This window comes from Erinaceus europaeus, chromosome 13 (genome assembly GCF_950295315.1).
Source record: "Erinaceus europaeus chromosome 13, mEriEur2.1, whole genome shotgun sequence".
Taxonomy (NCBI): domain Eukaryota; kingdom Metazoa; phylum Chordata; class Mammalia; order Eulipotyphla; family Erinaceidae; genus Erinaceus; species Erinaceus europaeus.
This window is the reverse complement of record NC_080174.1, coordinates 46,816,011-46,841,562: the sequence shown is the minus strand read 5'-3', so window position 1 is coordinate 46,841,562 and position 25,552 is coordinate 46,816,011. Positions and strand designations below refer to the sequence as shown.

Genomic DNA, 25,552 nt, shown 5'->3' with positions numbered 1-25,552 from the left:
GTTCACATAAATAAATAATTAAGTCTAAAGGTTAGAAAAATTGTTCAAGGTCATAAATCTGATAAAGAAAAGAATCACACCTTCCACCTTCTGCAACCCTCAATGACCCTGGGGTCCATGCTCCCAGAGGGATAGAGAATAGGAAAGCTATCAGGGGAGGGAGTGGGATATGGAGATTGGGCGATGGGAATTGTGTGGAGTTGTACCCCTCCTACCCTATGGTTTTGTTAATTAATCCTTTCTTAAATAAAAAAATTAAAAAAAAAGATTCAGGAAAAAAAAAAAAGAAAAGAACCACAGTTCAAATATTATTCTCTCAGGTCTATTATATCATACAACTTGGTAAGAGCTGGCACATGAGAAAAACAGATCCTGCTAGTTACCTTAAAATATTCACAACTGGGGGAGTCGGGTGGTGGAGACAGCGGGTTAAGCGCAGGTGGCACGAAGCGCAAGGACCAGCATAAGGATCCCAGTTCAAGCCCCTGGCTCCCCACCTGCAGGGGAGTCGCTTCACAGGCGGTGAAGCAGGTCTGCAGGTTTCTATTTTTCTCTCCCACTCTGTCTTCCCCTCCTCTCTCTGCCCTATCCAACAACAAACGACATCAACAACAACAACAATAATAACTACAACAATAAAAAACAACAAGGGCAACAAAAGGGAAAATAAATAAATATAAAAAAATATTCACAACTGGGAGTCAGGCAGTAGTGCAGTGGGTTAAGCGCATGTGGCGTAAGCGCAAGGACCAGCGTAAGGATCCCGGTTGGAGCCCCTGACTCCCCACCTACAGGGGAGTCTCTTCACAAGCGGTGAAGCAGATATGCAGGTATCTATCTTTCTCGCCCTCTCTCTGTCTTCCCCTCCTCTCTCTCCATTTCTCTCTGTCCTGTCCAACGACATATATATATATACACACACGTACATACATACATATATATATATATATTCACTACCATGTAAGGTCCACCTTAAAATATTCACAACTGTGTATGGTCCAACAGTAATTTCTTTCACACATTCCACTGACAAAAAGGAAAAGGCAAAAACCGAATCTCATACTGTACATGTAATTCTTACAGTTGGTAACTAGCTAAAACAATTCACAGAACTCAGGATAACACTTCCCTTATGTTTGCTGGCTTATTTTAATTTTGAAAGTTTTATTACATATGAGCTCCACATGAGACAGAAAGACAAACAGAGAAAGAAGCCAGGGCACAACTCAGAGTGCATGTGGTGCTGGGGATCAAACTGGGAACCTAAGACGCTCAAATCTAATGCTCTACTAGGTGAGCTTTTTTTCCCAGTTGCTGCTAGGATATTTTCTGTTTGGTTTGTTTTGCAGCAGCTTTATTATAAAGGATACAGCTGGTCCAGTTAGAGAAGTACTAGTAGTGTGGGACTTCAACTGGCATTGAAGCAAAGACAGTTTATGGGATTCAGTCCCATTTAATTTGTGGAATCTGACCTAATTCCAAATAGTGTCAGAATTGAATCAAATTATTAGGCACTTAGTTGGTGTCCTGAGACTAGGTTATTATCAGCAAACATAAAATATTCCTGTAGAAACAAAGTCTGTATCAGAGTAGACTTAGAATATCTATGAGAAGGGAAAGAAAAACTAGTTTAGATGGAATACAAGGAAATGGTCTTCAACTCAGTAGTAGTAGTAGCAAAGGAATTGAGAACAGAAATATTTGAGGGGGAAAATAACTCATATTAGAATCTACCTTCCTAAATCAAAATTGTTAAAATCTGGAGATTTAAGTTATTTCAAAACTCTATCCTTTCATGGAGGACCTAAGACTCTCTGCCTTAAAGGGCAGAAAAATTAAAATACATTATAAGATAATTACTCGACAACTGTTTTTCTTAACTGGATATCAGCTACTCAAGTTTCCCAATAAGCAGACAGACGAGACCAGGATTAGAACTCAGCTTCCACCAAATTATTGGGCTCCCTGAGCTCAGCCTCTAAGACTTATCTCAGAACAGTTGTCAGGCTGACAGATCTGTGTGTAAGCTGGCAGCCACAATAAGAGACATCAGCTGATACTGTGTGGAAATGAGGGAGTTGAAGACTGACTGCTAGAAGGTGACAGGCCTTTAATCCCCACATATTCCCCAAAGTGCCATATAATACTCAAGTAAGGATAGAACTTCCAGGTACTGACAGCTGTAGCCAAGTACACTAACGAGAAAATCTGTCTTCAGACCAAAAGAGGTACATGCCCTATAGGGATGGAGCTGAGTTTTACCTCATTAAATCCTAGTCAACACAAAAAGAGAAACTTTAATCCAGATTGCTGACTTGAAAACTATTGGTAAGCCTTTTCTAAAGCCAAGATGCAATTTGCAACATAGTACTCTCCAAGGCTCAAGGCATATCTTTATTATTCAAAGGCCAACTGTTCTACTTCTCTTAAAGAAAAATTCTGGGGCTTTTTGTTGTTGTTGTCGTTGTTATTTTTTTTGTTTTCTTTGTTTTAACTTGCAAGGCCCAGCAAAATAGCTCACTGGGATAGTGTATTGTTTTGCCATGGTGATCAACCCTGATTCTGCCCAGTCCTGCACTGTGTTAAAGGAAGCTTTGATGGTCTCTTTCCCTCATTTGCTGCCTCTGTCTCACTTTTCCTGTCTGAAAAAGTCAACCTAGAGCAGTGAAGCTCCAAAGACACTTAAAAAAAAAAAAAAAAAAACTGAAAAATTGAGTGTTTCTCTCATGAACAAGTCTTTCTTTGGGAAACTGAACTCCTCTAGGTAACTACTGTCAACAACTTGCTCGCTGACTATACTTCCAGACTTTTTACAAAATATATTCAATAATTTTTTTAAAAAAATTATCAGGGGTTGGGTGGTGGTGCACCTGGTTAAATGCACATATTACAATGTGTAAGGACCCGGGTTTGAGCCCCTGGTCCCCACCTGCCGGGGGAAAGCTTTGCAAGTGGTGAAGTAGTGCTGCAGGATGTCTCTCTCCTTTTCTATCACCCTCTTGATTTCTGGCTGTCTCTATCCAATAAACAAAGATTAAAAATATATATATATATTTAATTATTAGCATGAGATGGGTAGATACTTCACCAGGTATGGCATGTACCTTGCATGCATGGTCCAGATTTAAATCCAAACACAACAGAGGTGGTGTGGTACCAGGAAAGCTCCAGTGTTGTGGTGTCTCTCCCTCTCTGTTTCTCTCTCTCTCTTTGAATTTAAAAAAAAAAGTTGATTGGGAGCTGTGAATTGTGCATGCATAAGGAACTGGCTCTGTAATATAACTTACATATTAGTACATATACACATTTTATAAAGGAGATCCGATGGAGGATTAGATATAGATATTTTAAATTAAAAATAAGGACTAACAAAAAAAGTCACCTTTAGGTAATAAAACACAGCACATTAAAAAAGTATTAGGTGGGGCTGGGGAGACAGCATATGGGTTCTGCAAAAGCCTTTCATGCCTGAGGTTCTGGGGTCCCAGGTTCAGTTCCCAGCACCACCATAAGCCAAAACTGAGCAGTGCTCTGGATAGTCCCCTCTGTCATTAAAATAAATGTTTTTTTTAAAAATATACTGGGTAATAAAGTTAAGCTCATTATTTTAAGTCTTGCTTAATATGGGAAATGCAAGAATATGGAGAAAGGAAAGAATAGAAAGGACAGACAGAACCCAGGAAGTGGCTCAGTGGGTGAAGTGCATATCTTACCATGTGTCAGGCCTGGGTCTGATTCCTGACACCACACAGGAGTACCAAGGGTAACACCAAGTGAAGCTTGGGTGTCTCTGTCTCTCTCTCCATTTAAAAGGAATTATGATCACTTGTGTCTGTATTCATATCTCTAGACTTAAAGCAAAGTTATGATCTGAAAAATGCAGAGCCTATAATTAGGATATGCCAATGACAGAAAAAAGAATAAAATGGGAGGACTGAATTTCAAATTAAGGGAACCCACCTTGCTTCCGACAACCTGGGATTTTGATAAAGGCTCCATAGTCTGTCACCATAGCAACCTGGAGAACAAAGAAGTATCAATGTCACACAGATGAGAATTCCTCTTGTATAGCATTTAATCTAGTCTCCCAGAATTTCAACATGATATTGACTGTCTCTAGTACCACAAGAAAAACAAAACAAAATAAAAGCTGTGGCTTTTATCAAGACAATTAGAAAAAAGGTCATTACACAGACATCTACAGAAGAGGAAGAGGAGAACAAATATTGATTTAATATTGATTATCTATTCTTCTGCTTCTCCTTCATCAAAAGATGAAGAAGAGGAGGAAGAGGCAATCAACAGTGCTGTGGTATCTCTCCTTTTCTATCTGAAAAGGTCAGTTTGAGAAAACCTGGAACTGTTATCTGGCACCTAAAACATACTCAAATTATAATTATTTAATAATTTACATGCAGAGGAACTAAAGCACACATACACACAAAGGTAAACAGACTTGTGGAAAGATGCATTATTAGCTTAGAAACCAAGCACAGGACGACTTAGGTACTTCGGCTCCTTTTTTCTTTTTTACCAAGTATCATCGTTACTCACTTCAATGTAAGAATTAAGTAAAAACTTCCATTCCAGAAGATATTATTGTAGTAGTACATAGGATTTGTATGCAAGAGGCCACAAGTTCAACCTTTGGCACTATTATATGTCATAGCTGAGCAGTACTCGAATCTCTCTCTCATAAAAATAAGCATTTCTAAAACAAATCTTTCCACCTTTAATGTGCAACTTAATTATCCAAGTCACAGCATTAAGATAAAGACTCCAGAGGATGCCTCATCTGGACAGTACACCTGCTTTGTCATGTGCATCTGTTTGAGTGCACATGTTACAATGTACAAAGACCCAAGTTTGAGTCCCTGGCCCCCACTTTTAGGAGGAAAGTTTCATGAATGGTGAAGCAATGCTACAGATGTCTGTCTTTCTCTCTCTCCCCCTCTTCCCTCTCAATTTCTCTCTGTCCTATCAAATTAATTAATCAATTTAAAAATATTTAAAAAGCAATGTAAGCTGAAACTAAAGGAAGGACTTCAAAGATAGGCTAGTATAACACTGTCATTTATCTTTTTCCTTAAAACCCCTCCATCCCAACTATGTCACTTTGCAAATGAAGAGGTGAAAACCAAAGGCATACAGTAACTAAGTTCACAAAGCAAGTTGTTCTCTGTATAACAGGGCCACATAAATAAGAGACTTAAAATTTTAATTACAATAAGATAATCTCTTCTTAAACAACTAAAGGCATTTGGACTGGCCTTTTTTCCCAGTGTTCTGGCTAGGGGGAAAAAAAAACACAGATGTCTTATACTGCACAACATTAATAGAGGGCATAATTATCTACCAAACCTAAATGGAGCATCTGGAAGTTAGAGCCCCAGTCAGGGGCTGCTGTCAATGAAGACAATCTCACCTTACAGTCCTGAAGCTCTGGTATCATATTATGATTTTCTGAGGAATTGTCATGACAGACTTTAATTTGGCCTTTCCCAATAGGAAAGATTAATGTACTCCAGAATGGATACACACACCGTTCAGTTAGGAAGAAGCTTTCTTGCCTATTTTCAACACCAGGTGTTTCTGCCATTGTGTTTCTTAGGGTACAGTCAATGAGCAACTTAACAGAATGGCACCTGCCATAGATGATCACACAGTCTGCTTGATGTCCCAAGAATAATTAGTAAAATAACTCTGAGGGGGAAAGTTAGTAATTATCTCAGCTGAACAAAGCTTGGGTAAAATGAATTTGCAATCTTTAGATTAGAGGTCACCCTGGCCTTGAAACTAGTTATCCATACAATTTAAGTGGGGATTTTCAAGCTCAGAGGCACAAATTACTTACATAAGATCACAAAAATCTAAAGTAGCAGAGCCTAGGTATAGCTCAACCAGTAGGGCTCATGCCTTGCCATGTTCATGATTGGGTTCCAGCCCTGCTACCACCTGAGAGTACTATGGACTGGGAGAAGCACTGATGTGTTTTCCTCTACTTTTTTTTTTTTTTTTTTAAGATTTTATTTATTTGTTAATGAGAAAGATAGGGGGAGAGAGAGAAAGAGCCAGACATCACTCTGGCACATGTGCTGCCAGGAATCGAACTCAGGACCTCACGCTTGAGAGTGTAGTTCCTTAGCCACTGCGCCACCTCCCAGACCAATTCCTCTCCTTTTGTCTCACTCTTTCTAAAATAACATGAAAAAAAAGTTGGCTCAGGAGTGGTAAAAGCATGCAGTGTGAGGTTCAAGAAGCAGGGGAAAAGGTAGCATGGTCAGGTTAAAAAAAGTGGTACAAGATAGCTCAGGTGGTAGAGCCTACACTTTGCCATGCTCAAGGCGCAGGGTTTGAACCCCCACAATCATCACAAGTACCAAGGAAGCTCTATGAACACTGGAGCAGTGCTGTGAGGTGTCACTCTCTCTCTCTTCCTAAGTCTAAGAAAGAAAGAATGGAAAGAAGGAAGTGAGGGAGAGAAAGAGAAAGAAAGAAAGCCCCACTAGGAGCAGAGGAATTGTAAAGGTACAAAGATCTAGAGGGCAAAAATTAGGTTCCTCCCCCCTTTTTATTTTAATAACTTCTATCCTGGGACCAGATGGTGACCCACCTGGTTAAGCATATATGTTACAATGTGCAAGGACCTGACTTTGAGTCCCTGCTCCCCACATGCAGGAGGAAAGCTTTGTGATTGGTAAAGCAGTGTTGCAGGTGTCTCTCTGTCTTTATACCTCTCTATTCCACCACCCCCACCTTTCCCCTCTCAATTTCTGTCTTTATCCAATGAAGAAATAAAGGGTGGAGGGTAGATAGCATAATGGCTAAGCAAAAAGACTCCTATGCCTGAGGCTCCAAAGTCCCGAGTTCAATCCCCAGCACTACCGACAGCCAGAACCAAACAGTGCAAGATAAAAAAAAAAAATTAAAAAGAAATATCTTAAAAAATAGGGGATCTCAACAACAACAATAACCACAACGAGACTACAATGAAGGCAACAACGAATAACGAGATCTTTATTTGGTGGAGACAGAAATGAGAGGGAAGAGGAAGAAAGACCTGCGTCCCAGCTCGCGCCCCTGGGTCCTGGCGCTGAGGCCTGAGGTAGGCCGCCACCTGGCCACCATCAAAGTAGCTTTGAAATAAATAAATATTCTCGCAAAAAAAATAAAATAAAATAGGGGGTCATCGAAGCACAACGACCAGTGATCCCGGTTCAAGCCCCCGACACCCCACCTGCAGGGAAGTCGCTTCACAGGCAGTGAAGCAGGTCTGCAGGTGTCTATCTTTCTCTCCCCCTCTCTGTCGTCCCCTCCTCTCTCCGTTTCTCTCTGTCCTACGACGACATCAATAACAACAACAATGATAACTACAACAAGAATAAAAAACAAGGGCAACAAAAGGGAAAATAAATACAAAAAAAAAAGGGTGGGGTCGAGCAGAAGTGCAGCGCGTTAAGCGATAGTGAAAGGTACAAGGACCGGCATAAGAATCCCAAGTCGAGGGAGTCGGGTGGCAGCGCAGCTGGTTAAGTGCAGGTGGTGCAAAGCGCAAAGGATCCCGGTTCCAGACCCCAGCTCCCCACCTGTAGTGGAGTTGCTTCATGGGTGGTGAAGCAGGTCTGACGTGTATATCTTTCTCTCTCTCTGTCTTCTCCATTTCTCTCTGTCCTATCTAACAATGAAGACAGTAATAACACAACAACAGTAAAAAAAAACAAAAACAAAAAAAGAATCCCAAGTCGAGCCCCGGGCTCCCCACTTAAAGGGGGTTTACTTCACAGGCAGTGAAGCAGGTCTGTAGATGTCTATCTTTCTTTCCCCATCTCTATCTTGCTCTCCTCCATTTCTCTGTCCTATCCAACAATGACATCAATAACAACAATAATAACCACAAAAACAATAAAACAAAAAGGGAAGAAAAAAAGCCTCCAGGAACAGTGGATTCATGATGTAGGCACCGAGCCCCAACAATAACCAAATAGGGCAAAATAAATAAATAAATAAATAAATAAATAAATAAATAAATAAATAAAAAGATGGGGGTCGTTTAAGTGCAAATAACACAAAGTACAAGGACCTGCGCATGCGAAGATCCTAGTTTGAGCCCCGGGCTCCCCACCTGTAGGCGGGTCGCTTCACAGGTGGTGAAGCAGGTCTGTAGGTGTCTATCTTTCCCCCTCTCTATCTTCTCCTCTTCTCAATTTCTCTCTTTCCTATCAAAAAAGTAAAATAAATAAATAAACAGAAAAAAATGGCCTCCAGGAACAGTGGATTCATAGGGCTGGTACCTAACCCCAGTGATAACCCTGGAGGCAAAACAAACTGAAATATAGATAATAAAAATTTTAAAAAGTAACTTCTGGGAGTCAGGCTGTAGCACAGCGGGTTAAGCGCAGGTGGCACAAAGCACAAGGACCGGCATAAGGATCCCGGTTCGAACCCCGGCTCTCCACCTGCAGGGGAGTCGCTTCACAGGTCTGCAGGTGTCTATCTTTCTCTCCCCCTCTCTGTCTTCCCCTCCTCTCTCCATTTCTCTCTGTCCTATCCAACAACGACAACAACAATAAAACAACCAGGGCAACAAAAGGGAATAAATAAATAAAATAAATACTAAAAAAAAAAAAAAGTAACTTCTATCCTGATATTTTTTTTCCACCTGACCAACACCAGTCTCCCCAAAACATTCTTTGGTTATAGGTCAGTCAAATTCCAACCTTCAGTTCTATAAGTTTAAGGAGCTAGAGCACCAAGATACTTCTCACAGGATGAACAAAATATGGATGAAAGTTTCTTAGCTATTCAGTCACTGGGCTCCCCAGCTGCAGTAAGACTAAAAGAAAAACTACTGCGATAAAGGCTACACCACCTGCTTTTTCAAGGACAGCTGGTCCTGAAAAGCTTGGGTTCTGTTTATTAAATTAATTTTTTAAATATTTATTTATTTTCCCTTTTGTTGCCCTTGTTGTTTATCATTGTTGTGGTTGTTGATGTAGTTATTGTTGGATAGGACAGAGAAGAGGAGAGAGGAGGGGAAGACAGAGAAGGGGAGAGAAAGATAGACACCTGCAGACCTGCTTCACCGCCTGTGAAGCGACTCCTCTGCAGGTGGGGAGCCCGGCCTCTAACCGGGATCCTTCCGCTGGTCCCTGAGCTTTGTGCCACGTACGCTTAACGCTAACCACCTCCCGACTGCCTTATTAAATTATTTTAAGACTAATCAAGTGTAGCAGTGAGAAGGGTAAAATAAGGAGTTTGACCTGTTTGACCATGTAGAACCAATAATGCATGTCAACACTTCACACATTCTGTGTCACTGACCCTTTCCAAAGAAACTGTTAGTCCAATTTGTGGATAATGAAATCTTCTTAGAAACTACATTTTTTTTTTTCTTTCTTTTCTTTGGCTAGAGAAATGGGTTTGGACTTGCAAACATGAGGTCTAGAGTTTGAACACCACCCCCACCCCACCCCCCAAGCTCCAGCACTGCATATGCCACAGTGATGTTCTGGCTCTCTTTCCCTCTCTCACTTTAGTAGCAGAGAATTTTATCAGACTTCATCATAATTTCTTTTCAATTTGTCACTTATCCAAGACTAGGAGTCAATAAATATAGCTAGAAGCATCCAGTTCTGGTAGTGGTTGAGTAAGCTATCATCTAGATAAATAGTGCTCTAGGTATAACAGGAACTTATTAACATATTCTCCCTTTTCTCTCTTTCTCTCTCTCTCTTTTTTTATCAGAGCACTGCTCAGCTCTGGTTTATGGTGGTGGTGGGGGGGATTGGACCTGGGACTACTGAAGCCTCAGGCATGAGAGTCACTTTGCATGACCATTATACTATCTACTCCCCACCTTCTTCCCTTTTCTAAGGAATCATGACTCAAAAAGTAAATATATATATAACAGAGCTCTTTTGACTGAATTGAGGTATAAGAAAATAAAATAGATGATCCAAGAGGTGTTATAGTGGATCAAGTACTGAATTCTTGAGCGTGAGATTCAGTCTGATCCCACAAATATATTTGCTGGAGTGATGCTCTGTTGTCTCTTTCCTTTGCATGAATAAAAAAATAAATAAATCTAAAAAGAAAATGGCACAAGGACCGGCATCAGGACCCCGGTTCGAGCCCCCGGCTCCCCACCTGTGGGGGGGGTCGCTTCACAGGCGATGAAGCAGGTCTGCAGGTGTCTATCTTTCTCTCCCCCCCTTTCTGTCTTCCCCTCCTCTCTCCATTTCTCTCTGTCCTATCCAACAACGACAGCAATAACAAAAATAACAACTACGATGATAAACAACAAGGGCAACAAAAGGGAAAACAACATAAAATAAAAAATAAAGTTTCTTTCGAAAATGGAAGGAAATAAAAAGGTGTCTTTCTGTCAGAATCTCTCTCTCTCGGGAGTCAGGTGGTAGAGTACAGCGGGTTAAGCGCAGGTAGTGCAAAGCACAAGGACAAGAGTAAGGATCCCGGTTCGAGTCCCCGGCTCCCCACCTGCAAGGGAGCCGCTTCACAAGCAGTGAAACAGGTCTGAAGGTGTCTATCTTTCTCTCCTCCTCTCTCCATTTCTCTCTGTCCTATCCAACAATGACATCAATAACTACAACAACAATAAAGAATAAAATGGCAACAAAAAGGGAAAATAAATAATAATAAAAAGTATATTTAAAAAAAAATCTCTCTCTCTTACTGAAAAAATAAAAAGTAGTATATAGAACATTTAATAGGCAGAAATGGAGAACTTACTGCTGGACTTTAGGGGGAGGGAAAACCAAGGTCAAAGCAAAAGACAATGTTGAAACTGCCCAGGTTTCTACATGGATAAGAATTCTGTCTGCTGACATAAAAAAAAAAATAATAATAATAAAAACTAGACAAACAAATCTGATAAGGAAATTAAAAATTTCAATTTAAATATAAATTAAAGATGCTGCAAGGAGTACAGTTCAGAAGTCTGGAGTTTAGAGGCAGTACATGTTGTATATTGCCACACATTCAATTAGCCTTTCCCATTCAGAATGAAATGCTCAAAATACTAAGCACAAAACCAGCTGTTTTTCACCTTCATAAACAATACTTAGTATATTCTGCAAAGACGCATCATGACTATCCTGACATCTCCATAAATGCTAAGTTTATAAAAACAGGTACCTCTCCTTGAAAAATAGTGTAGAGAGCAGGCAAGTTTTCCATAGTCTCAGGTCTTCCTGAATTCATCCTTAATGTTCTATGGTTCCTCCATTTCTCTTCTGCTAAAGTTAATTTAGATATCCTGTCACAAAGATATAAGACAGGCAATTAGAGAAACATCTGCGTTAGAGAAGAAATGCACAATCTATAGGTAGTCGCTACAAAATGATACCATTAGATTTAATACCACCAATTCTTATGGTAATCTTTTTGGTCCACATTAATAACAGAGAGCTCTGCCAGACTACATCATACTTCTTTTCAATTTGTCACCATCCAAGACCAGGAGTCAACTGGTTTTTGTTGTTTTAATTGCTGCTGTTACTACTCTTTTGTCAAGGGTGTGTGTACATGGAGTTTTATGAAAGAATAATCAACAGTGGTAATAAATGCTAACAGTTATTAAGCACTGATTGCATCCAGGCAATGTGCTACATAAACACTGAACATCCAAACTTTATTTAATCCTAAAACTTTCATTATGGTTATTTTTTAATATTTTATTTATTTATTTATAAAAAGGAAACATTGACAAAACCATAGTATTTATTTATTTTTCATTACAGAGAAAGAGAAGGAGAGAGGGAGTAAGAGACACCAGAGCACTGCTCAGCTCTGCTTTATGGTGGTACTAGGGATTGAACCTGGGACTTCAGAGTCTTGGGCTTCAAAGTCTTTTGTGTAACTACTATGCTATCTCCCCAGCCCAGTCCTCAAAACTTTCTATAATCATATTACATAGATAAGAAAACCAAGATTTCTAATGGTCGCCAATAGAACTAGTAAGAAAAAGATATGGCTGAAACCACACTTTTAATCACATTGCTAGATGTTAAATCTGAAGTAACTTCAAGAGTAGATCGTTTACTCTTTTCCTGGTAAAATTAGAGCACACAAACTCTTTTTTTTTTTTTTTTTAATTTTCACTTTATTTTTTTACTAGAGCGCTGCTCAGTCCTGGCTTATGGTGGTATGGGGGACTGAACCTGGAACCTTGGAGCCTCAAGCAGGAAAATCTCTTTATGTAACCATTATCTTATCTCCCCCCACCCCACAAGCTCTTTTTTGATTTATTACAAAAGAGAGAGAGAGAGAGAAGGAAAAAGGTTCACATGGGGAAAAGTGGGAGAGAGTCCAGAACACTACTCCATCACATGCGGTGCTAGGAATCAAACCAGGAGTGTCAAGCATACATGTCCAGTGGTTTACCAATTGAGTTATTTCTCCAGTCACAAGCTCATTTTCTCATTTTGAAAGTTCAGATTAGAGCCTGGGAGGTTGCATGCAATCACGAGACCCTGGGTTCACTTCCTGGTGACACAAAAAATTATAAAGCAGTACTCAGCTAGATCAATTTAAAAATTATTTTATAGGGGCTGGGCAGTGGTGCACCCAGCAGAGCACATACCTTACCATCACAAGGATCTGGGTTCCAAACCCCAGACCCCACCTGCAGGGAGAAAACTTCAAGAGAGGTGAAGCAGAGCTAGATGTTTCTCCTTCTCTCTCCCTAGCTCCCTCTCAAATTCTCTATCCTATCAAATAAAAATTAAAAATAAATGTAAAAATGATAAAAAGTACTTTATGTATAAATTAATTTTTAATGTCCTGATAGTACCTAAATTATGAAGCAAAGAAAATCATCCATAATTGGGCCAGAGACATAACTCAATATCTCAGAGCCCAGGATTTGCATGCTCAAGGCCCCAGGAGTACTAATACAATCACCAGCACTGAGAGTGAGAGCTCAGAAGAGAGGTTTCTGGGGTCCTCTCTATCTCGCTCATAAAAATAAGTGTTTAATAAGAAAAATCATCCATAATTATTTAGAATTTATATATCCTTTCTGGCATTTGACATTATATAGAAGCCTTTCCCCCTTTCACTGGAGCTTCCGTCTCCCAGCACTTTTTTTTTTTTTGCCTCCAGGCTTATCACTTGGACTCAGTGCCTGCACTACCAATACACTGCTTCCGGAGGCTATTTTTTCCCTTTTGTTGCCCTGGTTGTTTATCATTGTTGTTGTTGGATAGGACAGACAGAAATGGAGAGAGAGGGGGACGACAGAGAGGGGGAGAGAAAGACAGACACCTGCAGACCTGCTTCACTGCTTGTGAAGCGACTCCACCGCAGATAGGGAGCGGGCTCAAACCAGGATCCTTGCGCCAGTCTTTGCACTTTGCGCCACCTGCAGCTAACCCGCTGTGCTATCGCCGGACTCCCCCCCCCCCTTTTAATGGAGAAAAACACAGACAAGAAACATCGTGTTCCGGGAGGTGACACAGTGAATAAAGCATTGGACTATCAAGCATGAGGTCCCGAGTTCGATCCCCGGCTGCACATGTACCGGAGCGATGCCTGGTTCTTTCTTTCTTTCTCTCTCTCTCTCTCCCCTATCCCTCTCACTGATAAATAAATAAAATATTTGAAGGAGAAGAACAAGAAAGAAAAGAAAACATCACAACACTGCTTCACCGCTCAGGTGAAGGACCCAGGTTCAAACGCCCCCCCCTTTCCCCACGTACGGAGAGGTGGGGGGTAAGGTTCACATGTGGTGGAGCAGGGCTGTAGGTCTCTCTCCCTCTGCCCTCTCAATTTCTGTCTCTATCCAATAGTAAATTAATTTTTAAATTTTTTTTAAAAAATTGAGGGAGGGGAGTCGGGTGGTAGCGCAGGTGGCAAAAGCACAAGGACCAGCGTAAGGATCCCGGTTCCAGGCTCTGGCTCCCCACCTGCAGGGGAGTCAATTCACAGGCGGTGAAGCAGGTCTGCAGGTGTCTGTCTCTCCCCTTCTCTGTCTTCCCCTCCTCTCTCCATTTCTCTCTGTCCTATCTAATAACGACGACATCAGTAACAACAACAATAACAACTACAACAATAAAAAAAAGGGCAACAAAAAGGGAAAATGAATAAATAAATATTTAATTTTTTTTTTTTAATTAGGGAAGGAGGGAGGGAGACAAACATCTGCAGACCTGCTTCACCACTCATGAAGCGTCCTCCCTGCAAGTGGGGAGCCAGGGTCTCAAGCCCAGATCCTTGTGTGGGTCCTTGCGCTCTGTATTATTTGTTCTTAACCAGGTGCACTACCGCCTGGCCCTCACATTTTTATTGAGATATAGTTGATATAAAACATATTGGTTTTAGGCTATACAAGATAATGACTCAATATATGTACCTTCGACATGCAGATATAGAAAAACTGTTAGTATACTATAAAGCTTTTTTCTTGTTAACAGTAAATTTTTTACAGGAGCCAGAGCCAGAGCATCACTCCACCATATGCAGAGCCAAGGACCAAACAGTACCTCAAGTATGCTCCTAGATTACTGGTTTGCTTTAGATTTCCTGTTTAAGACCATGGAATCGGGGACAGGCAGTGAGTGACACACCTGGCACACACTAATGTGCACAGGACCTGGGCTGTTGGAGCCCCTGGTCCCCACCTGCAGGAGGAAAGCTTTATAAGTGGTAAAGTAGGGCTACAGGTGTCTCTATGTCTCGTTCTCTCTCAATTTCTATCTCTATCCAATAATAAATTTTTAAAATTAAAGAAAATTAAAATTAAAAAATAATTGAGGGAGGGAGACAGATATCTCCAGACCTGCTTCACCACTCGAGAAGCATCCTCCCTGCATGTGGGGAGCCACTTGTCTATAAATACATAAAAATTAAAGAGGCCGGGTGGTGGCGCACCAGGTTGAGCACACGTTACAGTGCACAAGGACCCAGGTTCGTGCCCCCAGTCCCTATCTGCAGAGGGAATGCTTTGCAAGTTGTGAAGCAGTGTTGCAGATATCTCTCTGTCTCTCCCTCTCTATCATCCAATCCCTCTCAATTTCTGGTTGTCTCTACCCAGTAAATAAAATAAAGATAATTTAAAAAAAATTTTAAAGAAAAATAAATTTAAATATATATGTATATATGTATATACACATACATATTATATACATATATATCATGGAATTGTCTTTCGTTACCCAACTTACTTCACCTAGCACAATTCCCTCTAGGTCTATCCATGTACGCAGTCACAAACCAAGAGAACTCTTTCATTTTTATGGCCAAATAATATTCCATTGCATATGTATGTGCATGCACACACATATACACAATTTCTTTATCCACTCATCTAATCAATGGACACTTAGATTGTTTCCACTATCTTTTTTTTTTTAATTTCTACACATTAAACTATCACTGGCTCTTATTTTTAAAAATATTTTTATTTATTCCTTTTTGTTGCCCTTGTTTTATTATAGTTGTTATTGTTGTCATTGTTGTTGGATAGGACAGAGAGAAATGGAGAAAGAAGGGGAAGACAGCATTTGTGAAGCAACTCCCCTGCAGATGGGGAGCCGGGGGCTTAGGATCCTTATGCTGGTCCTTGCGCTTTGTACCACATGCGCTTAACCCACTGCACTACCACGACTCCCTCTGGCTCTTATTTAATCACTTCCTTTTTTTAACTTTAGGGCTTTATTGAATAATGGTTTACAGTATAGTCTTTTTCTTTTACCATTATCACCAAAGGTTTGTAGCCCCATCCCCAACCCCACTAAATAGCCCTAGATTCCCGTGGTCTTAGATATAGGTTAATATTTTTTTCCCCACATTAGTTTATTTCATGTCTCTGGATTCTGCATATGAGTGAAGCCGTTCTATAGTTGTCCTTTACCGCCTTACTTGCTTCACAAAACACAATCTTCTCCAGTTCCATCACCTTATCTCAAAAGACATAATATCTTTTTTTTAATTGCTGAGTAATACTCCATTGTAAATATGTCCTATAACTTTTTTATTCAGCCATCTGTCAAAGGGCAGTTTGGTTGTTTCCAAGTTTTTGCTATTGTGATTAAAGCCACTATGAACATGAAGGTGCATATATCCCTTTGAATCAGTGTTATTATATCTTTTGGGTAAATGCCTAGGCGTGGGATTGCTGGATCATCAGATATTTCCATTTGTATTTGTTCAAGGATTCCCATACTGTTCTCCATAATGGCTGTACCCATTTACATTCCCACCAGCAGTGTAGCAGAGTTCCTCTCTCTTCACATCCTCTCCAACACTTACTTTCTCTTGTTTTAATTGACAGAGCCCATTCTCACAGGTGTGAGGTATAATCTTAATGTGGTTTTAATTCGTATTTCTCTAATAAAAAGTGAATCGGAGCATTTCTGCATATGTCTGTGGGCCATATGTATCTCTCTATCTCTCTCTCTCTCTCTCTCTTTTTTAACCAGAGCACTGCTCAGCTCTGGCTTATGGTGGTGCAGGGGATTGAAGCTGGGACCTTGTAGCCTCAGGCATGAGAGCCTGTTTGCATAACCATTAAACTATCTACCCCCACCAACTTTTTTTTCCTCCTCAGAGGGGCTTCTGATGAGAACAGAGTTTGAACCTGAAGCTTTGTCTGCCTCAGAGTCCATGTGTAGAGCCACTACACCCACCACATCAGCAGTCTGCTACAGCTCTCTCTAGAGAGCGTCTGTTAATATCTTCTGTGCACTTTATTAAGCTGTTCCTTTTCTTTTTGTTGAGCTATATGTGTTCTTTATAGAGGCTTGATATCAACCTCTTATCTGAAGTGTAGTTTGCAAATTATCTTCTCCTATTTGCTAGGTTTCCTGTTTATCCTTAAGGAATTTTCTTCTGATGTGTAGAAGTTTTTTCATTTGATACAGCCTCATTTGTTCATTTCTGGTTTTGTTTCCCTTGCCCATGGGGTGGAGTCTCCAAATGCATGTTTTCATGTTAAGGTCCTGAAATGTTTCACCAATATATTCTTCTATGTATTTTAGTTTTCAGGTCTCATTCTAGATCTTTGATCCACTTTTGAATTAATTTTGGAGCATGGTGTTAGGTGGTGGTCTAGTTTCATTTTTCTGCATGTGACTTTCCAATTTGCCAAACACCATTTGTTAAAGAGACTTTCTTTTTCCCATTGGACAGTTTTGACCCCTTTATCGTATATAATGTGTCTCTGTACATGTGTGGGTTTAGTTCTGGGCTCTCTATCCTGTTCCATCTTTGACCAAAATGTTTTAACTACCACTGCTTTGTAATAAAGTGAAGTCAGGAATTGTGATACTGGGGACAGGCAGTAGCGCACCAGGCTAGTTAAGCACGCATTACAGTGTGCAAAGACCCAGGTTCAAGCCCCTAGTCCCCACCTGAGGGGGAAAGCTTCGAGAATAGTGAAAAGCAGGACTGCAAATGTGTCTCTTCCCTCTCTATCTCCCCCTCCCTTCTCAATTACTGTCTATATCCAATAATAAATAAATGGAATTATGATGCTTCCATTTTTCTTCTTTACTCTGGAGACCTTTTCATGTATTGTGTGTGTGTGTATGTGTGTGCGTGTTTATGTGTGTGTGTGTGCGCGTGTATGAATTTTTGGATAAATTGTTCAATTTCTCATATTTTATTTTTTTTTTTTTTATTTATTCACTATTGGATAGAGAGAAATTGACAGAGGGGTGAGATATAGAGAAAGACAGAAAGTGACCTGGAGCCCTGTGTCACCACTCGTGAAGCTTTCCCCATTCAGATGGAGACCAGGGTCTTGAACCCAGGTCCTTGCACACTGTAATGTGTGTGCCTAACCAGGTCGGATACTGCCTGGTCCTTCAATTTCTATCAATTGAACACACACCCTTAATTTCAGATGACAATCGTGTACTATTTTTAGAATAGAAAATTGTGCTGATTAACAATGGTCATCTACTAACTAGACTCTCTCTCTCTCTCTCTCTCTCTCTCTCTCTCTCGCCTCTGGGGTTAGGTGCCTGCACTACGAATCCACTGCTTCTGGCAGCCTTTTTTTTCTCCAGTGTTGTTGCTGTTATTGTAGTTGCTGCTGCTATTGTTCGATAGGACAGAGAAAAACTGAGAAAGGAGGGGAAGGTAGAGAGGGGTAGAAAAAGACACCTGGGGCGTCGGGCGGTAGCGCAGCGGGTTAAGCACACGTGGAGCAAAGTGCAAGGACCCCGGTTCGAGCCCCCAGCTGCCCACCTGCAGGGGGGGGTCCCTTCACAGGTGGTGAAGCAGGTCTGCAGGTGTCTGTCTTTCTCTCCCCCTCTCTGTCCATTCCCCTCTTCTCTCCATTTCTCTCTGTCCTATCCAACGATGACGACATCAATAACAATAAAAAAACAAGGGTAATAAAAGGGGATAAATAAATATTTTTTAAAAAGAAAGAAAAAAGACACCTGCAGACCTGCTTCACAGCTTTTGAAGCCACCCCTCCTGCAGGTAGGGAAACACAGGCTCAAACCAGGATCAACATTTATGTATTCTGTATTCCCTTTTGTTGCCCTTGTTGTTTTATTGTTGTTATTGATGTCGTCGTTGTTGGATAAGACAGAGAAATGGAGAAAGGCAGGGAAGGGGGGGAGGTGTTTAAGAAAGATAGACACCTGCAGACCTGCTTCATCTACCCCTGCAGGTGGGGAGCCAGGAGCTCAAACTGGGATCCTTACACTTCGCTCCACCTGCGCTTAAACTGTTGCGCTTACTGCCCGACTCCCCTAGACTACCTTTCTTAGCACAGAATTAAATGACAATTCTATAGGCTTAGGAAATCCTAGTTCAAGTATCACACTCCCCACCTCCACCGTCACCCAGAAACATCCCTGTCCTTAAATTCCACAGAATCTTGTATCCTCATAATAAGCTTGACTTTTTCTGTCAAGAGTTGGCTTTTATTTTATTTTTTTAATTTATTTCTTTATTGGGGAATTAATGTTTTACATTCAACAGTAAATACAATAGTTTGTACATGCATAACATTCCCCAGTTTCCCATTTAACAATACAACCCCCACTATGTCATCTATCATCCTTCATGGACCTGTATTCTCCCCACCCACCCAACCCACCCCAGAGTCTTTTACTTTGGTGCGATATGCCAATTACATTTCAGGTTCTACTTGTGTTTTCTTTTCTGATCTTGTTTTTCAACTTCTGCCTGAGAGTGAGATTATCCCATATTCATCTTTCTGTTTCTGACTTATTTCACTCAACATGATTTTTTCAAGGTCCATCCAAGATCGGCTGAAAACGGTGAAGTCACCATTTTTTACAGCTGAGTAGTATTCCATTGTGTATATATACCACAACTTGCTCAGCCACTCATCTGTTGTTGGACACCTGGGTTGCTTCCAGGTTTTGGCTATTACAAATTGTGCTGCCAAGAACATATGTGTACACAGATCTTTTTGGATGGATGTGTTGGGTTCCTTAGGATACATCCCCAGGAGAGGAATTGCAGGGTCATAGGGTAGGTCCATTTCTAAAGAATTGGCTTTTATTACTTTACTGACAGCACACAGAATGGAGGCAGATGTGTCAGTTCTTAAGAAACAACTGTAAGTAGTGGGAGTGGCACAGAGGATAAATCACTGGATTCTCAAGCATGAGGTCCACAAGTTCAATCTTCAGCAGCACATATGTTAGACTAATGTTCTGGTTCTCATTCTTCCTCATTAATAAATAAATATTTAAAGAGGGGGGAGGAGAAGATGAAAATGGCTGGTAAGCTGGTTAAGTGCAAGTATCATAGTCTCAGCTATGCCCTCTCATCTCTAGTTCTTCCTGCCTTGCTAGCATCACTTACATCTTTCAACAGAGGTTATTAACCTGAGGTGTTAACCTTGACTCTATCTTGTGATCTTCATTGTGTCTTCATATCTTACAGCTCTAGACAGATACAGAAATCTGTAGAAGCATCAGCAGCAAGACACTTAAACTTAGCTCAAACACCTTAGTGTTTTGTTCTAGATAAAAGTTATGGGAAGATGAATAAAAGCAGAAATAGTCTTAAATTGTTTCTTGCACACTTCTGCTGTGGTAAAAATATGAACAGCAACTTGTAGTGCTCTCCTGTTTCCTTCTTTTAAAAAACAGTACACTGAGAAATTTTATGCAGTTCTCTGAAGGAAACTAGCATGCAGTCCCACCCCCAAGTCCCCTGACTAGTAAACTAGCATGCAGTTTCCCCCCCCACCAAGTCCCCTCACTAGTATGCATTTTTAAAATGAAAGCCTGAAATAAAACAAAGGCTTACAATTCCAGGTATGAGGACGTTTGCCAGTTTAAAAAATAGGATTAAGAATTTCAAATTGTGTTGGTCTATTGCACCAAAGTAAAAGACTCTGGGGTGAGGTGGGGGGGGGGGGAGTACAAGTCCAAAAAGGATGACAGAGGACCTAGTGGGGACTGTACTGTTATGTCGAAAACTGAGAAATGTTATGCATGTACAAACTATTGTATTTACTGCCAAATGTAAAACATTAATTCCCCAATAAAGAAATTAAAAAAAAAAATTCAGGGAGTCAGGCAGTAGCGCAATGGGTTAAGCACACGTGGCGCGAAGCACAAGGACCAAAGTAAGGATGCCAGTTCGAGCCCCTGGCTCCCCACCTACAGGGGAGTCACTTCACAGGTGGTGAACCAGGTCTGCAGGAGTTTGTCTGTCTTTCTCTCCTCCTCTCTGTCTTCCCCTCCTCTCTCCATTTCTCTCTGTCCAATACAACAAAGACGACATCAATGACAACAGTAATAACTACAACAATAAAACAAGGGCAACAAAAAGGGAATAAATAAATATTTTAAAAATTTCAAATTGTGTTCTGTCAAAATCTAGTTTCATGGTGGTTATTCAAAGCTCCTCAGTTAACAAGTTTATTTTGAAAAATCAATTATGACTCAAGAAGGCCTATGGTCTGGTGGTTATGGTTGGAAAAATGAGGGCACAGAACTTTGGTGATGGCTGTGGTGTGGAAGAATATCGGAGACTGGCCCGGTCGGCGGCACACCATTAAGCGCACATAGTAGGAAGAGCAAGGACCCTCAAAAGGATCCTGGTTCAAACTCCCTGCTCCCCACCTGCAGGGGGGTTAGTTAACAAGTGGTGAAGCAGGTCTGCAGGTGTCTAGCTTCCTTCCTCCCTATCTCCTCCTTCACTTCAATTTCTCTGTCCTATCCAATAAAATGGAAAAAAATGGCCACCAGGAGCAATGGATTAGCACCAAGCCCCAGCGATAACCCTGGAGGCAAAAAAGAAAAAGTACAATATCCTGTAAGCCTACAACCCTGTGAACCACTATTGATAATAAAATTAAATTTAAAAAAAGTCTATAGTCAATCAACCAAAAAAGCTTCCATACCAAAAGTGGGGAAAACTAAAACAAGAGTTGGGGGGAAACTTCCTTTTTTTTTTCTTTTACATTTATTTATTCTCTTTTGTTGTCCTTGTTGTTTTATTGTTGTAGTTACTATTGATGTTGTTGTTGCATAGGACAGTGAGAAATGGAGAGAGGAGGGGAAGACAGAGACGGGGAGAGAAAGATAGACACCTACAGACCTGCTTCACCGCCTGTGAGGCAACTCCCCTGCAGGTGGGGAGCCGGGGACTTGAACCGGGATCCTTACGCACGTCCTTGCACTTTGCGCCATGTGCGCTTAACCTACTGTGCTACCGCCTGACTCCCAGATTTTTAATTTTTTAATCTTTTGTTGGATAGCGACAGTCAGAAATTGAGAGGGAAGGGGGTGAGAGAGGGAGAGAGACAGAGAGACACCTGCAGCACTGCTTCACCACCTGTGAAGCTTTCCCCCCCCCCGCAGGTGGGGACCAGGGGCTCAAACCTGGGTCCTTGCGCGTTGTAACATGTGCACTCAACCAGGTGCACCACCACCTGCCCCCCTGCTTATTTATTTACTTATTTATTTATTGGATAGAGATAGAAATTGAGGTGGGAGAAGGAGAGAGAGAGGGGAAGGGGAGAGGTAGACCAGGTAGTAGTACACCTGGTTAGACACACACATAACAATGTACAAGGACCCAGGTTCCAACCCCATCCCCATCTACAGGAGGAAAGCTTCATGAGCAGTGAAGTGGCACTGCAGATGTCTGTCTCTGTCCCTCTTTATCTTCCACCTTCCCTCTTGATTTCTGTCTCTATCCAATAAACAAATTTTAAAAATAAATAAAAATAAAAGAGAGACACCTAAAGATCTGCTTAGCCACTAGTGAAACTTCTCCCCTGCAGGTGGGGATCCAACATTTGAACCTGGATCCTGTGGAATGCAGCATGTGCACTCTACCTGGTGAATAACTGCCTGGGGGAGACTTACTCAATGAGCGCAACCGGGAAAAGAGGAGCGGCCTCTTCTCAATACAATTAGGCAGAAGTCAATTACTACCAATTCCTAGTTTCCCCGCACAGCTATGGGGTAGACCATGTAGTAATGGGGAATGGAAGTAAAGGCAGGAAGATCTAGTTAAACTGTGTATTCTGCTTTGATCCAACTCACGTATTACGTTTCTTTGTTTTTTTATATCAGAGCACTGTTCAGCTCTGGCCTGTGGTGGTGCAGGGGACTGAACCTGGGACTTTGGAGCCTCAGGCATGAAAGTTTATTTGCATAATCAAATATCTATCCCCCCCATATTGTTTCTTTTTTGATTTTCCCTTTTGTTGTCCTTGTTGTTGTTTTTTTTTTTTGGTTGTTTTTGTAGTATTGTTGTTGTTACTGCTGTCGTCGTTGTTGGATAGGACAGAGAAAAATGGAGAGGAGGGGAAGACAGAGAGAGGAAAAGATAGACACCTGCAGATCTGCTTCACCACCTGTGAAGCCACGCCCCTGCAGGTGAGAAGCCGGGGGCTCCAACCGGGATCCTTATGCTGGTCCTTGCACTTCACGCCACGTGCGCTTAACCCACTGCGCTACCCCGACTCCCGTTATTTTTTTTTTAAGTATGGAACTATTTTTCATCCTAAATGAAATCATATATAGAAACTTAATATGGGGGAGTCGGGCGGTAGCGCAGCGAGTTAAGTGCACATGGCGCGAAGCACTAGGACCAGAGTAAGGATCCCGGTTCAAGCCCCCGGCTCCCCACCTGCAGGGGAGGCGCTTCACAGGCGATGAAGCAGGTATGCAGGTGTCTATCTTTCTCTCCCCCCCTCTGTCTTCCCCTCCTTTCTCCACTTCTCTCTGTCCTATCCAACAACAACGACATCAATAACAACAACAATAAAACAAGGGCAGCAAAAGGGAATAAATCAATAAATAAGTATTTTTAAAAAGAAAGAAAGTAACAATATTGGGGAGTCGTGTGATAGCACAGTGGGTTAAGTGCACATGGCACGAAGCGCAAGGACCCGCGAAAGGATCCCAATTCGAGCCTCCGGCTCCCCACCTGCAGGGGAGTCACCTCACAGGCGGTGAAGCAGATCTGCAGGTGTCTTTCTTTCTCTCCCCCTCTCTGTCTTCCCCTTATCTCTCCATTTTTCTCTGTCCTATCCAACAACGACGACATCAATAACAACAACAACAATAAAAAACAAGGGCACCAAAAGGGAAAATAAATAATAAAATAAATACAAAAAATACAAAATATTGGCCTGTATATTCCCCACCAAGAAAGGAACACATAAGTTGACAAAGACTGAGATATGCCATATGAAGTTGCCCTGAAATGTAGTTCTAGAAACAGAAAGCCTTTCTCAAGCACTTAACTTGCTTGAACATTTAAAACCCTGTAACAGTAGAAAAACTACATGCAAATTACTTCCAGCAAAAATCTCTCGAGTTGCAAAGCCTTATTTCAAAGTCCCTCCAGGATGTAATGAAAGATGGCATCCGAAGTAAAAAAGAAAGAAAGAAAGGAAGAAAAGAAAAAAAAAAAAGAAAAGAGGAAAAAAGGAGAGACGGCTGTGGTGGGTACCCAGTTAAGTGCATATATAACAGTGTTCAAGGATCTGGGTTTAAGTGCCTGGTCTCCAACCTGCAATGAGGAAGTTTCACAAGCTGTGAAGCAGTGTTGCAGGTCTCTCTCTCTCTCTCACTCTTTCTCTCTTAATTTCTGTCTCTATCCAAAATATCAATAAATAAAAATTTAAATGAAAAGATTTACCGACTGCGTAAACCTAGGAATTATTTCTTCTGATTCCTGTCACTATTTGTAGCCAATCAACATCAAGTTCTATTGATTTTACTTTTATTAACACATTAATACTTAGCTCTAGAATCTGCCCAGATCCAATCTTCCTTGCCAACATCTCTCACCTAAGTAATTGATACGCAAACTCCCCCAGTCAGATCACACTAAAGATCTTGAGGAACCAAACCATCACCCCATCAGTCAGTTCCTCCCCCTCCACGAGGGAAAAAAAGTCCCTGGTGCTTGTTCAGTAGTCGTAAAGCAAAACTATAAATCCCTGCAAAATCTGACCTCTACTGCCTGCAGATTCATGTTGTCCCATTCTCCCCTTCATTTTTTTTTTTTTTTTAACCTGAGCACTGCTCAGCTCTGGCTTATGGTGGTGCGGGGGATTGAACCTGGGATTTCAGAGCCTCAGGCATGAGAGTCTGTTTGCAGGACCACTGTGCTATCTCCAAGCCCAGTTCGTTCTTTATAAAAGCACACCAGATTTTTTGGTGCCTTTTAGTCATTTCCTTGCCAACTGTCATAGGGCCCCTGCACATACTGTTCCGTATGAAACACTCTTGCCGACTCCCCTACTCCCTCTTCGTCTAATTGAAATTCTTCCTTCAGGGATCAGCTCAGGCAGCTTTTCCCGAGTGGAGCCTTCCCGTCCGTATCAGAGACCAGGACTACAATCAAGGTATTTCTCTTACGTGGCATGTATTTTCCATTTCTCAGTGATTATCATCGATCAACATCTGTAGACGCACACACCCCCACCACCAAGAGATTCAAACTCTTGAGGTCACCGACCACATTTGGTTCCCGTCTATACCAAAGGCTTCGCACTCTAAGTCGCTTGGAGCGCCACGGAGAAGGCCACTGTCGCAGGGATGAGCACAACTCTGGACAAGCGGGAGTCGGGCATCTCCGTCTCTCTCGGAGCACAGAGCAGGCCTTGGTAAAAGGCTGCAGAGCCAGCGACGGAGACATCTGGGCCTCCCCAGTCGGGGCCTTGGGGGAGGCGGGGCACAGGCCTCATCTCCCCGAGAGCCCCCGGCCCGCGGCCGGCAGAAAGCACAAGTCCAGGCCCCAAGTCAGAGACCCCGAGGCTCTGCTCCAGCAGAGCGAAGACGACGAGCAACGGCTAGAAAACTCAGAACGCTGGACCTGCGTCAGCCCTGCAGCTGAGAAGAGCCAGGCTCAGACCACACGACCCAGACGCCTCCTCCAGACTCCGCAACCACCCACAGCCCGATAGCCCTTTCCACTTACTCCACGTCAGCGCCAGCTGCCCCCGCTGCAGCATTGCTCGAAACGCCCGGAAAGCCAGTCAGCGTGCTCCCACCCACAAGACACAGCGCGCCTAGGCGGGACTCCGACTTCACCCACCAATCCTAACGTCTCGTTCTCGTGACGT

The 25,552-nt window shown here is 41.8% G+C and overlaps 1 protein-coding gene across 2 annotated transcripts in view; it reads right to left on the bottom strand.

Moving 5' to 3' along the window:
• Nucleotides 1-25,507, bottom strand: part of ZCCHC17 (zinc finger CCHC-type containing 17) — a 51,951-nt gene extending 26,444 nt beyond the window's left edge. The window contains exons 1-3 of one of the 2 annotated variants that reach the window (XM_007534164.3): nt 25,408-25,507; nt 11,155-11,275; nt 3,961-4,018 (exon numbers count right to left, since the gene is read on the bottom strand). In XM_007534164.3, the coding sequence (XP_007534226.1) occupies nt 3,961-4,018; nt 11,155-11,220 (124 nt within the window). In that variant the 5' untranslated portion in view covers nt 11,221-11,275; nt 25,408-25,507. Of the gene's footprint in view, nt 1-3,960; nt 4,019-11,154; nt 11,276-25,407 lie in introns of those variants that run through there. The other variant, XM_060205725.1, reaches the window with a different exon arrangement.
• Between the last annotated feature and the right edge of the window lie 45 nt (nt 25,508-25,552).